At 37.6% G+C, this 19,605-nt stretch overlaps 1 protein-coding gene across 1 annotated transcript in view; it reads right to left on the bottom strand.

The window, feature by feature from the left end:
- Window positions 1-19,605, bottom strand: part of LOC105385759 (NPC intracellular cholesterol transporter 1) — a 54,476-nt gene that overhangs the window by 26,981 nt on the left and 7,890 nt on the right. The window contains 1 exon segment of the mRNA XM_048626102.1: window positions 9,847-9,957. Within this exon segment, the coding sequence (XP_048482059.1) occupies window positions 9,847-9,957 (111 nt within the window).

The raw sequence follows: 19,605 nt of genomic DNA, 5'->3' as shown, positions 1-19,605 counted from the left end.
AGAAAGGCATCAGCTGCCAGCGTATTTAAATGCGATTTTATTTCTGAATTTATTATATCGAATAGGTATAATATTTTGAAACAACATTTTTAATTTAACATCACGCTTCAAGTCACACGTGTATAATTTCATTAGGTGCGACCCGAAATAACTTTATAACAGGTTAGGATGCCATTCGTATACTTATTAACTTTGCATGTAGCTTGTGTATTTTTTGCTTATAGCGGATACAAATATTTCATTCTTTACTTGAACAAATAAACTTCACAAGATATTCTTATAAGTAAATAACACAGGAGATCGGTATTGTGTTAATATTTACATAATTTGAATCCGGAAGAAGATAGTTACATAAAATAAGGTAAATTAAAAACCTCAAGACCTCTAACCCACAGTTGATTGACGACCATCAAGCCATGCTCTACCCATTCAAATAACTCAAAATTATGTTAATATTATCTCTTCCATCCAATGTTGTCTGTTAGAGATGGCTTTAAGGAATACGGCCTCCTTTTTCTACTGTATTTTTTTACGTGTATAAGATGTTTTCTTTAGCTGCAAATAAAGTGTATTGTATTGTATAACATGAGAAGGGAACATCGCCCAACAACATTACACTAGGTCCACTCGGTTAATAATTGCTCGCAAGACGATTGAAGATGGAAACAAATTGGAAACAATTGATGAAATGTTACCAGGAGCGCTGAATATCAACGAATCGTCTGGAAACATGGCTGATTGCTGCAAAGTAGTATCAATAAAAGATGCTAAATAATTGGCGATCAATTCGTACGCAGATAAGATGTTTGTTGTTTGTTAATTTGTTAAATCCACGCGATGATATCACGGATAGCAATCATAAACAAACAATATATTTAAAGCTATATAAAATATTTTTTTTATATTTATGCTCAAGATTATACGTAGTAGGTACGTCTACCATACACTGTAAAAATAATTTGTTTATAAAAAGGTACAATGATCTTTCATTGTAAATCATAAGTACACGATATATTTAATACACAGCACAGGTAATATTCCCTTGTAAATCCATCAATACTACGTATGGAACATGTGATATAACTCTAAAAAAAAGAATACCGTACCTACTTAATAGTTTACCTCAGGATATACGACAGGAGCCTATGTTATCTAAATTTAAAACTAAATTAAAAAAATATTTTTTGCTTAACTTACCTTGATACAAGTTCACCTCAGATTATAATTTTATTATTTGTTGTGATATTACCAATTATGTATAACAATACCTAAAACATAAAAAAGTATTTTGTTTAGTATAAGAGACTCCGATCCCACAGCCAAATTGTATACAAACAGTTTTGTGGGACTCATTGTAAAACTACAACTAATATGTAAGCTTAATAAATAAATAAATAAATGTATTTATTTACAACAAAGTTTTAAGGATTAGTAAGTTAAGCATATGAACTAGACCTTGGCATACAATCTTATGTAAAACAAGCAAAAGTAGAGCGACGACTTACAAAGGAATACAAGAGTGCTATTTACCGTCACACATTTCTTACATTTCGGGAGGGAATTCAGCAAAGCAGCACGGCCAAGGTACTCGACCTTGTAAGAAATAGCTCTGCGCAGTCTGAAGGGCATGCTTAATGCAGTCTTTACGGGTTTCCAGCTTTTGCAAATAAACCTCACTGGAGTCTGACATCAGCAGGCGATAAACAAACGTGAATACACCAACCAGCGTATCGACTTTGAACTCTCGGCTGAGGAGAAATATGTATCGAAATGCCGAGGCAAGTTTAACGAAAGCAAGATTGTTTGTGGCAGCTATTGGCGGTTCGCCAAAGCTTCCGATGAAAGAAACTCGAATATCTATTATAAGTATGTTATGATATTCCTGGGTGCAGTAAGCATTAAAGATGTCGCTGTCGTATATTATTAAGTAAAAAGACTCTTTCATTCATAAGTTCGCGAAAACATGAAACAGATGTATTCGTTCTTTTGACACGTTTATTTTTTCCTGCCACGCCTCCACAATCCGGGAGATAAACAGGATATTAAACATCTATTCCTGTACATCAATAAATAAACACATCAAATGTATTAGATTTGCAGTGTTACAAAAGGATTGACTAGGTGTGGGAAAGCCCACGTGGTATTGAGCAAACCGCATGTAAGAACAAATTCTGTCCTTTCGAAAGATTTCGAAGAATTGAATCCTATTTAGTAATAAAGTAAAATAAAAAAAAAAATTACTGTGTATTAAAGTAACATAATACACAGTAAATTATGTAATCCATCGATGTCATACTGCTCCACAACCATCTGATAAAAAAATACGAAATAGACTGTGGTTTAATTTTAGAGTAAATTATACTACACAACTTAAAATCTCAACGTTAATTCTTCAAACACTACATGACTACAACCATTAAACATAGAATTCATAACGCATAAAGGCAATGTCTCATTTTCAACATTGCGTTCAAAACAAAATTGTGCAAATCGTAACGAAACTCACAAAAACTAGTTTTATGATTACCCACTTACGTCATTATACGAGAAGTGCCTACAGATCGACCACTGGTTATACTCAAAACACTAATGAGGTAAACGGATGAAACACTATTAATGCAAGCGTAGTATTTAAAGGACAACTGGGGTTGATGCACTCATTAAATAAAAGTGAAAATTTCTAGCAAGGTGAAACTGAATTGATGTGATAAAAATATCAGATTTGATTGTTTATCTAGCTCTCAATTTGGCGTGTTTTCTTTTACAGGCTTTCTACGCAAGATAGAAAATAAAAGCACACGATTTCATGTAATGAAGTTTTAAATTATTTGTTTATTTAGCAGAGCAACTAGCGCCATAAAATGTTTGTTTTGTCCGCTGTACCTCTTACGTAAAACCGGATAACCTTGCAATGCTTTTCCTCCAAAATCCTTTATATTCAAATTTACATACACATGTCTGTGCACAAACTCATATCGAAGTGATTCTGGCTCAGTTTCGAATCGAAGTGTTTCTGGATTACGCGGCCATTTTACAGACAAATGCTACAATAAACTAATGTTGCATTTGCTACCGTAAACAGCTATGTAATATACATATGAATTCATTTACACTCACGAGCAATGAAAATGTTCCACCTGCCGTTGCCGTTTCTGTATATATTTTTGGGATAACGACATATGCAATGCAACCCACAAATTGTAATTGTAGTGTACTACAAATTGGTAATTATTGAAATTTATAAAACGACTGTTTTTATTGATAAACCAATTTGAAGATGTAAAATGTTCGCAGCGTGTAGGTTTTTCTTTTTCAATTCATATTTTCTTATTATTTACATAATCGTATCAATAGACGATCCTATCAGTCGTTCATACTATATTCACAAATCATAAACAAATCGCGGAAATATATCTCAGTGGTGATAAAATGCATTGTTCATCTTCCACATCACGTGTGAAACCTCGTGAATGATTTGCACTAAACTTGACCAACTAATACTAAAACGAGAAAGCTTATTTTTCAGAGTTTTAATTATAATTTACATAAGTACGTAAAAAATACCTACAAAATAATGGCCTAATAAAACAATGTTAACAAAGAGCCAGAAACATATGAATTTATTAAAGAATTTGAAATTGTATAAAGAATGGGCTATAAACTATCATCGATACTAAATTTACGCTAGATTTGTGTTGTTACAGCAATAATGACACTATTGCAAACTATTTCAGTTATTCAAAGAATGCATACAACATTGACCACGTGCACAAATCTCCATTCCTAGCTATACTATCCATCAATGCATCATTAATTATACATACTATAGGCATATAAAGTAAATAACTACACTAACATACAATAACTTTTGACGACCGAATGGCGTAGTGGTTAGTGACCTGACTACTGAGCCGATGGTCCCGGGTTCGATTCCCGGCTGGGGCAGATATTTGTTTAAAGACAGATATTTGTACTCGGGTCTTGGGTGTTGATATTTATATTTAGTATCTATCTATCTATGTATTTGTGTAGATATATCAGCTGTCCGACACCCATAACACAGGTTCTGCCTAGCTTGGGGTCGGATGGCCGTGTGTGAGATGTCCCCACATATTTATATTTATATTATATTTAACTATGAAGTAGATAACATGTAAATAAGTAATCATTATAAGAATAATATCCGGATGCATCAAACTTTACAGCTGGTGTAAATATTTGAATTTCATTATCTATTCACGTTTTATGTTATCTTTCAGTATCACTAAAACATAAGATAGATATATTATACTTATTACGGCGCAGTAAATTATTATTATAAAACTTATAATGTGTATAGACTATAACTTCTATAGTTTTCATTGCATCTAAATAAATGGCTCAATCTTCATCAGTTGTGTACATACATTAATGGATTAGTTCAAAGCCCCACACAGTATTTGATTGTGTACAATATCAAACGCATTTAGCTCAAAATAATTCTTCATCACTACGGAAAATAGCTCTCGTACCAAGAACCTATATCCATCGGTATTTCCAGTTCACGGATTGGCTTGTACGACTTTATTACTGATGCACACAGTACGAGAATGTTGCAAAATCGATCGCTCTTGAGCAGCTCGGATGCACAACATCATAATTATTATGCACATGATGTGCTGAGTGTATCACGCACAATGCTATCAACAGCACAGATGATTAATTCATGCCTTCCTCTTCAAATGTATGCAATAAGAGCGAGACAACGGTACGACGAAGCTTCTAAGAAATTCTATGGCGTTGGCTGCACATGGGGATGACAAATTAGACATTGAAACACATAATTAATACCATTCGCACATGCAATAGCTAACCTTATGATAATAAGAATAAGGTTGTCGAAGGAGTTGATTAGTTGGTAAGATTGCCTGGAGATTGGCTGGGATTGCAGAGGCACAACCGTACATCAAAACAATGGCGTCATGTTGATTTTGGCAGGCGGAACGAACAGATGATTCTACGAAGTTGATATTTTAACTTTATTCGAATCGCCAGTATAATAATTTTTTAGTTTCTTATCTTCCATGAAATAACTTTTTTTGTTATTTGTGATTTATTTGCTATTGTAAGAATAGCCAGTAATCACCGACGCCTTTGGTATATTCGAAAGTAGTTTCCTACGGACATTGAAAATGTAGTTAGACAGGAAAATGTGATCTAAAATAGCTAACCATACAATAATGAAAACATTTGAATTCAACATGGCAGCCAATAGCCATAAAAAGTTCCGAACTTGACATTGAAAAGAGGCGAAAGAAATGAGAACGAGGCTATTAGCAAATTAGCAACTGAAAACATATCTGAAAATACAGCAGACTACATAATTGCTATGGTTTTAAACTTTGCGTGTGGCTGTAAAACGTTTCGCCCAGCTGTAACTGTGGTACCGATTCGTGATCTTAAACTCAAAGCAATAGAATACATTTTTACAGCGAAAACTGTTGGTGTTCAGGGGTGGGTTGGACATGGAATTCAAAATGGCGGTTTCTGCTCGTGGGGATGTCAAGGCTAGACGTAATTACGTGGAATGACTCTTGCATAGATAACTATCAGGGAAAACATAGCCTAATCACTGGCTGGACCGTGTAAAAAAATGTAAACGTGTATAGCCCCATTAAAACTTAATATAGGAAGTAGATACGCAAAAATACCTCTGATTTAGTTTAGATAGGCCATTTGTTCATAAAATACCAAAATAATGATAGCATAATTAGCTGTTATTTACATTTTTAAGCTACGCAGTATTCTAACGCCTACCTTGCTTTACATTTTTATGTAATATGCTTAAATGGTATGATGTATTATCATTGACTTCAACGACAAATCTTCCGCATCATCATTCAATCCCGTAATGTCCAAACCACCCACACGCATCAGTTAATCCTCATTAGCCCAAATATCTTCAACCTCGTCACCGCAACATTATCAAGCCATGGAGGGTTACTCTATACCTACTGATCAAAAACTAACGAACGAGGCCTATCATCCACTCATAGAGTCGTGGCTCGCGCAGCAGTGCTCCTAAACTTCGTTTTTTGTCATATAGAGTGGACCCCCTGTACCAGAGCCATGCATATTCATAACGTGTCGAAGAGTTGGTGCGCCATCAGACCCGTCGCCCTTACCACGTCGCGACATTGACCGACTTGTCCACTTCCGATCACACCTTATTGCACTATGACATGAGGAAAACTCGGCCCTTCCAAACCGATTTGGTTGTGCCCGGTACAAACTACTTTTTGTACACATTCCACGGCTTTGGATGAGGACGGAAATTCATGCAGGCTGTCAGACCGAACGCAGACTGATGCAGACAGGATCAATTCATGAATTTGAAGCTGCCAGGCACACAATTTTACAAAAGCTGGTAAAAATTATACCAAACTGGTATATATTTTCTTTAAAAGTTGTTTAAATACCGTAAGAGTTATGGAAAATATGCTCTATATTGAGATACTGATTACTGATATGTGTCTGTTATTGATCCTAACTAGTGTTGCCACGAATAGTGAATTGGCCGAATACCGAATACCGAATATTCGGCGACGCTGCCGGCCGAAGCGCCGAATATTCGGCCGCCGAATATTCGGCGCTACAACCTGTTTTTTTGTTCCTGGAACTGCTTTGAAGAAGTCGCTACAGATTATATGAGAAATGCTAATTATTAGGAGGCAGAATGCTGTGGAAAACGAGTTGAATTTTTATTTGATAATAGTTCGCCTAGATCGGATGGCCGATGGATGGTGGTCAGCAAACAAAAAACAATACCCGAACCTTTTGAAATTTGCAAAAACTTATCTTTCTTCACCTGGAAGTAGCGTTTATAGTGAGAGGTTATTTTCTGAGGATGGTTACAATGAAAAGCGCAATCGTGGGCTACCAAAAAATGCTGAAATGCTCGTTTTTATCCAGCACAACTTACTACTGATTAATTTTAAGTACTAAAATGTTGTGATTTGGAAATAAATACACAATTTTGATTAAAATAACAAGTCATTTTTTACATGATTTACTATTCGGTATTCGGCCCGAATAGTACGCACTATTCGGCCGAATACCGAATACTGAAAAAACTGGCCGAATAGGCCGAATACCGAATAGTTGCCGAATATTCGTGGCATCTCTAATCCTAACCGTGCAAAAGAAGTAGTAATTAAATAACAACACAATTATGCTGCTTACTCGTGGTTAATGAATTAAAATGTATGAAATAATGCAATTTATAATTTCTTGCGAAAATTAAACTTGCGAACGATAAAATAAAAGAGATTTACTTGTTAATGGTGCGAGACGAATAGTCGGTATCAAGAAATACACAAAGAAAGATGAAAACAAAAACCATCAACATTTATACCATACAAAACAAACGCTTTTGCTGTTGCAACAAAAATTATAGAGATTATAATTTAAGTAAACTTAGAAAAGCTGTCACACGCTCCAAATGGTAATAAGAAAGTAAACGCATGGAATACGATTAGGGTGACACATTTACCAAAACACGTGTTGGTGTCAGGGCCAACACCTGATATCCACCGCAGAATCTTCTACAGGATCCACGTGACAACCTTATTTAAAACCACTGTAATTAAATAAAAAAAACTACCAGTCTAACTGAACCATTTCATAAATGCGTATCACTTCGAAATCTGTGTAGATGTAGGCAATGAAATCAAGGCAGTCCAGGGATAATTATTAACTGTTTTAGTTAAAGTGAGGCCCAAGGCACTATATAATTACTTCTAAGGTTATATTAGCACTTGTAACTGTATCATCGTAAGCCATCATAATTACATAACTAGTAGACTTGTCCATGACAATGACTTTAATATTCAATAAATTGGGTTTAAACAGTAGCTTTATGAATATTAAAATTGGATAAAGAGTTTGTTGTATAATAACCAACAAAATATATCATAATAACTCATGGTGTATTCTATGGTTCTACAACATTGAACGAAAGCTTCACCAAGCGTCATAAAACAAAGATCATGATTGATATTCAAGCAAAAAATCAGCACCCTTTTCGTTGAAAAACTGTTGATCGATTCTGATTGGCTGGCGGAGTCACGCGATGGTCAAACCCGTCCGCGGCTCCCCGAACAAAGGCAACAAGACTACAACAATGTCTAGACAATATGTTTGCGGTATTTGAAACATTTGTAAGGCTTGACTCCCGTTGGCGTTGTGGCATCGCATTTTGGAATATAAAATACACACAAGGTAAGGATGGAGACAAAGTCATGTAGTTATAAGACTTTTAGACTAAAGAGATAGAGTTGTGGACTCCATAAAAGAGGCCGACGTCCAAGGCTATTCTTAAAAACTTGGACATCGACAACAAATTGCTAATCAGCCAGGAGGGACGAACTTTTAGTCATAAAAGTCAAGCTCCTAACGGTAGCTGTATCGGATGTTTATAAAGGTATTTGTATATTAATAGACTGGAATTTCATATAAGAAAAAACGCTTTCTTAGATGTAAACTTTTGGAGGTTCAAGGTGAAATGTTGTAAACACGTGCCTACGCAAAACGTTAATAAGTTCTAGCTTTATGCAATATTTTACGGTTCATATTTTCTTTATGTCAAATGTTTGCGTACAGACTATACGATAGATAGGCTCTATATGAACAAATCAAAAATAATGAATGCCTTTCAAAAAGTTTACATTATAGTGTATGATTTTGAATAATTGGCTTCCGGTCAAAAATGTTCTGCAAATCACTTTTGATTTCTGCATGCTACACCGGAAATTATGAGAAGATATGACGCAAATGCCATAAAAAGACAAAGACGCATTAACATTTTTGGATAATTCTGGTTTTAGTGTTACTGGTCTGCGGAAAGATGGAAATATCAGCTTCTTGATTTATACCACAGTGGTTATATCTTGTTCCGGATTGATGGTATGAGACACACGGCTTCACTGACTTCTGTGATTCAGTGCGGAAGTCTGGTTCACCATGTGGGTCGCAGACCTCGGAACGTGACGCAGAAATACCATTTTGACTTTTATTTTTATCTTCTTTGTACATGCAGAGCAGACTTTCAGGAAATACGTGCTACTGCACTTTTAATTCGACTAAAATCCATTAGAGATATGTGTGATGATATGATACGCATAATTTATTGCTGTCTACAATTATTCAGATGCTTTTTTGAAAGACTTTTGATTTTTTTTGCCTGGCTGGTAAAATTAAAGCAATTACGGCCTTTCCCGAAGGACTCATTGATGAACCATTTCGGATGCCACGGCCATTGATGAAAGTAGGTCTGCGTGACGTCACGGCGCCGGTTCGCGTAGTACTAAAAATAGCACTTGCGAGCACTAAGTAACCCAGTGACCTAGATGCAGACTTGCAGCGCGGCCTGCAGACAGGTACTGGTGGGAGCCTTCGAGTTCACGCTGTGACGTCAGCATCCATGGTAAACATTCCAGACCAATGGTGGAAACTAAGTTAACGTAAATTACTAGTAAATGTAAGGAGAGTATTTTGCAATAGTGTTTTAGATACCCTATTGCAAATAAGTCTAATAGTAAAATAAGAAAGATCTTATGATATTGTAGCAAAAATGACATAATCATAACGTAAGGCGTCGCTTCTCAGGGGTTTTCTCATTGCATTCCAGTCCAGATCTAACAGTGTAGGTTTAGAGGAACGGAAGTGTTTACGTTTAAAATTCATCTTATTTATTCGGAAAGTTACCGCTTCTACTTCTTAGAAACTCAAATTCATAGTTGGTTGTATTTTTGGTTTCCAGATTAAGCGTTATCATCTATTGCATATTTTATCATTGTGATGACTTACCTTGGCATCATCTTCAATGGGTTTCGGTGGTCCATCATAGGGGCAATTGTATCTGTTGTCTTTGCACACTCCGTACCACACACACTGGTCTTTGGCCGAAGCTGTCGGTATCTGTAACAATAATAGTTTTTAATGTTTGATGTGTATTGATGTGTATTGACTGTTGCTTTTGGAGAATTATTGAAGAGTGAGACAGGAGTGAATGCTGAAAATTTTGATATATAATTTCAAACGAAACAAAATCCGCATTTGATTGGTCCATCCACGGTCCATCAGTCACGCTTATAACACCCCTATTTTACGGTCGTATGTTCAATATATTATATCATGAACATAACAAATAGCCTCGTTCAGTAACGTACTTTCCAGTCAAGGACTTTAGAAACAGTCGTAGGTTGCCAGCTATGCCAAAACTAAAGTGCCGTGATAGCCTTCTGGCTAAGCAAAAGTCATAACGCGTGTTAAAGCTTACTGCATTTTCGGGAGATTAATTCACACTATCTATACCAAATTAAACAGAAGAACCCGGTGTGTGTTGTACAAATAATAATGTGACTTAAAAATAAATGGTCAGGGCGATAAAAGAAGACCGGGCGAAAACTCGTTTTGTCTGTAGTCGTGGACATTTCTAACATTCTACGGGAAAACCTTTATGACTAAGCGAAGCTCGAGGGCAACCGAAACTAGAAATATAAATACGAAACCTCTCTGGAATCAGAAACACAGACATCTCAAGGAATACATTTTGACTACTACTAGGTACAATAATAACACGAAAAATCTCAGCAGATTCATTACTTTTAAAACTACCTATTAATTACAACATCGTATGGACAAAACACAATTCAATAATTCAGTCTAGGCCTAGAAAACTAATCATCCGTATATAGCTAAATAAAATATGTACCAATAAACACAAATATACATAATTCGATGGAGGCAATACATCAACAAACGGCCAATCAGGTAAGTTTACAAGTCACGCCACCGCCATCGATTCGTCAGAGGTCTCTGGAAACTGCCCTCCGCTGGAAAATCGATAAAACCCAACTTACTTGGCGTGATTGTACTGCTTATGTACGGCTTTTAGTAAAGAACCCACCTACCCCTGGCTCCAAAGAGTTATACAGGATGTGAATAAACCGAAAGGGAGTCATTGTAAACAAATTTTGAACATTTTATTACTTACGCATTTGTATTTCATCGCTATTGTTACTTGGATTTTTATAGAAATTCTTTTGAATTTGTTTGTTTCTTCTTCCGGGAATCTGGTCGTCATTAATGAATACATAGAAACTTATCATCGGAAATTTGGAATATGCGATGACTAAACATTTTATCATTTTGCGTAATTCTTTATCTTCAAGATAAAAACGCAGGTGTGCCATTTGTGCGTTGTGATTGCCTCAGGAATTACCTGATTATTCTATAGATTATCCACTGACCATTGTGGATATAATCTGAATGATGATAAACCAGCTGTTGTTCAGCTTATGTTATTTATATTAATTCTAAATAACCGATTTGATTGTGGTGACTGTTCTATGACTACCGCTAATTTATGTTATTTGCACCGCCAGAATTTAGACGATTTGATTTTACATAACATGGGAATACTAGGATAAGTAGAGTATACAAAAGAAGCCCATATATGTAGCTTCGAAAAAATATTGAAATCGGTTCAGTAGTCTTTCAGTCTATACGTTGCAATTTGTTACAAACATATACATTAATGACATCGTTATGATTCCCTGTCTTGTAAGTCGGATTGCCTATAGTATAGTTTTCTTAATGAGAGTATATCTACCTTTTATCACGTCTGGAGTTATCGACATGAGTGAGTGTATCGCACCGCCATGCGTCATTAAACAATTAATCGAAAATAAAACAATTTCACTACTATGTATGTCCTATCTGCCGCAATCCCGACCAACCTTCGCGGTCGACACGCGAGTGTAGCGTGGGACCCCCTCCTGTTAGGGGCTGAAGGAATAAGGGCGGGACAGACTGTTGTTTAAGAGAGGCTTATGTCACACGGTAGATTTTGTAAGTATCTGTTTGAGGCTTAATAGTAGCCCAAATTAAAATTATAGTACTTCTTGTTAGCGTGTCTGTTACAAAAACTACATTATAGAGCTGGATTAGGGTTTGCTTCCGAAAGGAAGTCGATTAAGTTAGCTGTCTGTGCGTATCATGTACTATGGGTATAAACAGAACATATGGGGTAAAATTTCCATTCTTTAGCTTAGCTGAAAATAGATTATTGATAAATATTATAATCTGTCCATAGTTTATAAACTGGAACGGATGTGCTTGCATAAATAAATAATATTTGGGAGAAATAAATCTCCATCGCACGTCACACCTAAAATAATGATAACACTACTAAGTTGCAGCAATTATGTTGATTACAAGTTGCAATTAATTACCCAAAAGTCGAGGGGTCAGTATTATTTACGATAGTGATTTATCATTTCGGTATTAATCGTGCATAAAGTGTTACAGGTGCACAACTGTATTAATCACAGATAACAGAGCTTTACTTATGGGGATTTCAACATGCCGTATTAACTAGCCTTGCCTTGCTGATCGTGAAATTCTGAAATTTAGATCTGTAGGTATATAACTAATTGTATATGCCGAATGAACCTCTCCAATACATGTGCCTAAAGATTATAAACATTATACTGTCAGTGGCAAGAACTTTATCTATTTAAATCTTATAAAAACTCAAAGCAACCAGCACCTGAATTTCAAAAACCCTCCCATCATATAAGGGTGTTTGCAGACTAATCTCCATTATATGGATTTCCATACGGGGTAAATCATTGACGTCATTTCAAAGTGAAACGCCTTTAAATAATTCAATGTATTTTGATCCAAATAGGTCACTGTATAACTACGTGTAGAGAACCGTTAGTATATTTTCGTCAAAATTGTACGTTATAAATGATTCAGTGGATTTTCAATTATGAATTGATGATAGATAAGGTCAAATTCATAAAATATTGTTTAGCAGCCATTGGAGACGTATCCGTCTTCATATACTTCCTATATATCTTTCTAGGCTACTTTCCTTAATCATCACATCACTATCATAAATCAGTCAACTCTCTCACGACAAGCGTGCTTGTGTCGGGGTCCACCAACCCGCACTAGACCAGCGTGGTGACTAGGCATAAAACCCTTCTTTCATTAGAAGGAGACCCGTGCCCCAGACGGGACGTGATGGGTTGTGATGATGATGATCGTAAATCCTATTCCTAACAACACATTATCTTGCCCAGTCATGTCTTAGTGATGTCTTACCAAGTGACCACTATCACTGATTTGGTTAGCGTAGCATCGTCCGAGTGTGTGGACTCGTGACATTGGCGGAATCCTTACAACAGAATTACGTGTAACTCTTATAACAAGGTAAAATACACAACCAAGACATCACTGAGTAAGAAGCTTTATTACTGATTTATTTTATTTATTTATTTATTTATTTATTCTTCATTGCACAATATACAAAAGTAATTATGTACAATTAGGTGGACTTAATGCTAAAAGCATTTTCTACCAGTCAACCTACAGGAGGTACAGGGAGTAAATTGTATGGGAGTGCAAAAAAAAGAACTTATTTAAGACAATTTCAGCGAAGAAAACTAAATATGTACTACTTAAATATAATATCCTACAACAATTTATACTTATACAATATACTAATAGATAATATATAAACCTATACCTATAAAATATATACAATACATAAATACCTAATATAAATATATATACTATAATATTATTATTATATAAACACACAACAACTGAGGTGCATGAAAAAATGAACTGTCTTCTATCCTATCCTGCTGAGATAATGAGCCCGAACCAGTGATTTAAATACTGCTCGACTGGGAGCCTTCCTGATAGACTCGGGGAGATCATTCCACAGTCGGACAGCTGTAACAGAGAAGGAATTAAGCATAAAACCTGAATGATGTAGTGGTAAGGACAACAAAAGATTATGGGAGGAGCGGAGGTGTCTGCTATGAGTATCTGATAGGAAGTTGAACATGGATTTAAGGTAAGAAGGGGAATTAGGTTCAAAGAGGACCGAAAAAAGAAGGCAGAGAATGCGTACATTCCTCCTATCTCGAATAGGAAGCCACTTTAACTTGGCACGATAACTGGACACGTGATCATATTTTCGGAGACCGAAAATGAATCGTATACAGGTATTCTGCAAGCGTTCCAGTTTGTTAAGCAAAGCCTCAGTCACATCCAAATAGCACACATCAGCATAGTCAAGAATGGGCAAAAGAAGAGAGGTTGCCAGAGAAAGTTTTGTCTTGAAAGGCAGAAAGTTTTTGAGGCGTATAAGGGAATGCATAGAGGCATAGATCCGACGCGACACATTGTCAATCTGTGGCACCCAACTCAGATGATCGTCGATGATCAATCCAAGATCTTTGACCGTGGATGAAAATGGAATACTGCATCCGTCGAACACCAATGGCACCGAAGTAAGATCATGGTTAGACATTAATTGAGAGCTGCCGACGATGATTGCTTGACATTTCGTAGGGTTTACCAAAATACCAAAGCTTTTTGACCACTCAAGAATACGTGTTAGGTCTTCATTAAGTTGGTTGATGATCAAATCCAAGTCATCAGGATGGCCCTGACTGTAAAGCTGCAGATCATCAGCGTACAGATGGTAGGAACAGAGAAGATTAGAGGAGACTAAATGAATAAACATAGAGAAAAGTAAAGGAGACAGGATACCGCCCTGAGGAACGCCAGCAGACAAATCGGACCAGTCAGATAATACCGAGCAGCTTCGGATCGCCTGCTGACGACCCCGAAGATAGGAAGAAAACCAGCTGACAGCAGGGAGGGAGATCTTGGATTTTTCCAAAACGGCTAATAGTAGGTCATGGTCCACAGCGTTGAACGCATTGCTAAAATCAATGAGGACAAGCACGGTAATCATTTTGTTCTCCATACCACACCTTATGTCCTCAGTGACTTTCAGCAAGGCAGTCGTAGTGCTGTGCCCAGCCCGAAAACCAGACTGGTATGGATTTAGAAGACCACCATTTGACAGAAACGCGGTAAGCTGGCGGTGAACAATCGACTCGAGGACCTTGGACAGGAAGGGTAATATTGAGATGGGGCGGTAATGGTTGAGAGATGAGGGATTTGATATTTTAGGAAGAGGAATAACATAGGCCTTACGCCAGAGATCAGGGAAATGTCCAGAGGTAAGGGAATGGTTGATGATATGGGTGATGGCAGGGAGAAGGATGTCGAGAAGATTGATCACCATAATGCGTCCTATATTATCATGGCCTACCGCCTTCGATTTGAGGGACAGAATAATTTTCCTAATCTCCTCCGCTGATGCTGGTGCGAAATTAAAGGAGTCTATATCTGGCGTGGGTATATTATCAATTTGATTTAGAGTGATTTGTTTTGTGAAAGAGTCAAGAGTAGAGGAGGATGTGAAGTGTTTGTTGAGAGAGTTAAGATCAAAAGGAATTTTATCATCTTGTTTAGGTGGTTTACCCACGCCAAGAGACCTTAGGAATTTCCAAATGCCTGCAGGAGAAGATAGTTCAAGTTGCTCTGTGATATATTGGCGTTTGGCGTTCCTACACATCTGATTACACCGATTTCTGGCTGCCTTACAGGCAGACCAGTTTTCCTCAGTACGTGATTTTTTGTACCCACGAAATGCCCTGTCCCTCCTAACCATGAACTTCCGGATAGTGTCAGTAATCCAAGGCGTTGGTCGATGCTTCAGTTTCACAGGACGTACAGGAGCATGAGTATCAAATAGCTTTATGACATTGCTGCATAGAAATGCAACTTTGTCATCGACATCTGGCAAGTCCTGCATGTCACTCCACTGTATTTTTGTGGCATCGGATCTAAGCCTCTCAGCATCTAGCTTAGAAAAGTTACGTTGAAGGAGTACCACTGGCTTTGGTTTTGGAATGCGTAATCGATAAGAGCAGAAAATGAGGTCATGATTAGAGAAACCAGGAGCGAGGTGTTGTCCGTGGCGAGCTACGAGAGAATCATCAGAAGTAACAATGAGGTCGATTAAGGTGTCAGTCGTAGAAGAGTGATGAGTGGCGGAAAGTGGTAAAATTTTAAGATTGACTGAATCGACGATGGATTGCAATTTTCGGGAGCGAGAGTTAGGGACAAGCAAGTCGGTATTAAAATCACCCATGACTATGTGATGTGTGTAGTTGGAGGTTATATTTTCAAGGACGGACTCTATAGACGGGAAATAGTTATTACTTGGAGCACAATAGGACACCCCAAGTAAAACCTTGACCCCCAGATTCAGTTCAAGAAATAAATATTCGGCGGGAGCATTACTGGACGAGGGAGACTGGGCTACAATTGAGAATGGAATATTGCTTTTTAAGTAAATGGCTACTCCTCCACCCGATCTACCCACGCGATCATTGCGGACTAGGACATATCCAGGGAGACAGTACGCATGTGAAGAAAGAGTGGGTTGTAGCCAACTTTCAGAAACCAAAACAGCATGGGCTATGCCCGATGAGAAAGTGTTAAGCAGTTCGTTATAATGTTTTGGAATGCTTTGAGCATTAATATGGCAAACGTTAAAATTTTTAGAAAGAGATGAGAACTCGTTAATTAAAGTGTCACTTAGGCACAGGCCATCATCATCAGCGCTTAGATAAGAAGAAGAATCAGCCGAAGCAAATGAGTCATCGTCAGATCCAACAGACATAAAAGTTTGTGTGTGTAATATGTACCTACAATTATAAATACTATATACTTAAATAAATAATATAATCTAATAGATAAAGCTAATAAAATATGTACTAAACAAATTATTGACTTGCGCGAGTAGAAAAAACTACCTGCACCGTCCTGCTGGCCAAAAAGTAAAAAAAAAAACGTTTAAAAAAAATTAATAATAGTTGACGCTCAGAATATTAACATAACATTTGAATAAATGGACTATTTAATTTAGAGCGTGAATTTCTGAACGCAACCCAATACTTAACACTGACAGAAAACTAAAAACACAGATAAATAATTGGCAGAATATGTTGAAGTTGTCAACCTCTTGACAACTAAATCTACAAAAAAAAAACTGAAACTTTGGTTGACAATGACAAGCAAAGACAAAATAAAGAACACATTGCTGTGTGGAAAAATAAATTAACCTACCTTCTACCTTACGTTACGAGCAATTACTAAAGAATGCAATGCGTTAACCGTGAAAATATGTACCAGAAAAGAGTAATTGAAATTGAAGCTCAATGAGAATCAACGCTTATGAACACCGGCTTTACTTCTGGTTACTGGAGCAGGTTGCGCGACTGGGGGCTGAGACGCCGTGGTTGGAGTCACAACTCTGCTGGGACCAGGCTTCGAGGCGGGCTTGGTGCCGGGCGTCTTGCGAGCAGCGGGGGCCGCTGCCACCGCCGGGTGCTTGCTGCACAGCTCGTCCAACTCCAGCTCGGACACTACCTTCACCCTGGTGTCTGCGAGCTGAATGAAGATGGCACCATTTCTCGTCCAGCAGGCCCTGACGCCGAAGTGCTTGCGGGCCCGCATGAAGATGCGTTGCCGTGTCCTGGTCAGGAATTCTCGGATGATAATGGGACTAGATTTGAGTTCCCTCTTGTTATCCCATATTAGTGACCTGACAGATGGAGTTGAGAACCTCACCAGAATAGGCCTGGGCTTCTCAGGGTCCTGTATGCCTCCAATCCGAACACACTGGATAATGCTGGAGCGATCAAAATGTGACTGACCCAGCTTGGTGACAACAGTGTGTGTGATCAGCGCCGTGGGGTCCTCCTCCTTCTCCTCCGCAATGCCAGTGAACAGAAGGGCATTATGACGGCTCTGGGTGTCTATTTCATCCACCTGCCTAACCAGGCCAGCAATCTGCTCGTGCATCAGACGTAGGATGGGCATGACTGAGTCCTTGAATAAGCTGAAATCCCTGGAGAGATCATCAAGCTCTGGCTTCCTGCTTGAGTTGGAGGACTTCAGCTTTCTCTCAAAATCATCCATGCGATCCGCAATCATCTTCTCCATATTCTTCTGTTGCTCCAATAGCTCTTGTGTAGAGACCATAGTGCAGTTATCAGTGTCAATAGTGTAGATGATAGGTATTGACCAGCAGGTAGGTGCAGTTGCAAGAGTTACTGCATATAATTGCTAGATAACAATTATCCACCGAATTTATGTATATAAATATCTGAATTTTATTAGAAAATACTTTTATTATTGTAAATAACTATTTAAATTTATTAAAATCTCTACAGTACAATGTTGTTTATTTATTTGCAACTACCCGAAAAAGTTTTACTAATTAATAGGTGTGCTTAATGATCCCATAACTGATAAGTCTCATACATAATATAACATAGCAATCTATACGGCCATTTTACAATTGACGTCACAATACAAGCTACGGTTAAATGTTAATAATTTAATAAGTTGTATGTCAAGCAGAGCAACAATGGGAGGTAATGAGTGGTAATTATAGAACAACGCTTTATGTAGCAAAACTAGTAAGAATATTCTAGAGAAATGGTACTCAGTGCGCGTGTGGGAGATATATTTAAATACTAGCTGTTCCCGCGCGCTTCGCTTCGCCTTAAATTTTTTTCCCGTGGGAATTCCGGGATAAAAAGTAGCCTATGTTCTTTCCCAGGGTCTAGATCGTATGTATACCAAATTTCATTCAAATCCGTTCAGTAGTTTTGGCGTGAAAGAGTAACAGACAGACAGACAGACAGACACAGTTACTTTCGCATTTATGATATTAGTTAGGATAAAAAAGCACTGTTACTCCTAACAGTAGGTAATGTACCAAAAGTTGGAAACCCCCGACATTTTACACGAAAAGTCGCATAACTTTTGAACGGCTAAGCTGATTTTGATAAAATATGGCTAAGAATACTCGGGGTAGAATTACCTCCAACCCTCAGAAAACAAAACGAAAATCGGTTTAGCCGTTTTGGAGCTACGTTACCGAGGGGTCTTGTGTCTGATACACAGACACGTTAAACTTATAACACCCCTCTTTTCCGTCGGGGGTTACAAATGGCGCCATGAGTACTTTAATAGTCCCATAGAACAGATAGTTTCTTTCAACTTTTACCCCTCAGAGTCCCAACTACCCACAATACAATAGCTACAATAAGCAGGTCCATAAACTTCATAAACTTAATTAGAAGCCTCCAGACATCGAGGCCGTGGAGGCAATAGAAACAATTGTAAAGGAAAATTTACTCGGAAATTGGCTTTGGCATTGATTTTGGACGTCGACCTCCCGTAAAACTCTGTTAGCGTATTTAGACTGTTTAAAAACAACGTTTTTCATTTTACAACAACTGGGAACAAACGTTAACTTTTGCTATTATCAAGACATTGATTTGTTATCATAGAGGGATCCATGGCATGGGCTAGATCTATAAGACAGAAAGCTCCACATAACTATTCCATCCATAAGTATGCTTTGGGATTATTCTACGTCCACTAGGTGACTGTAACATGCTGCATATTTGCCGTAAACATTGGCCAAATACGCTACAAAACATAACGACAAAGAACAATAACTTATGACTGTCAATGATTATGTTCTCTTCAACTCGAAGGCTGAGTCACCGACCTGGTGGCCTCAAAGTTCCATCTCAATCCTCATGATAAGGCTCAAAGCCATTAAGCATGAATACAGGCGTCAGCTGTGACGCGGAAGCGTTC

The sequence above is a fragment of the Plutella xylostella genome, chromosome 3 (assembly GCF_932276165.1).
Source record: "Plutella xylostella chromosome 3, ilPluXylo3.1, whole genome shotgun sequence".
NCBI classification, from domain to species: domain Eukaryota; kingdom Metazoa; phylum Arthropoda; class Insecta; order Lepidoptera; family Plutellidae; genus Plutella; species Plutella xylostella.
The sequence above is the reverse complement of the archived record's forward strand: the minus strand, read 5'-3'. Positions and strand labels throughout refer to the sequence as shown.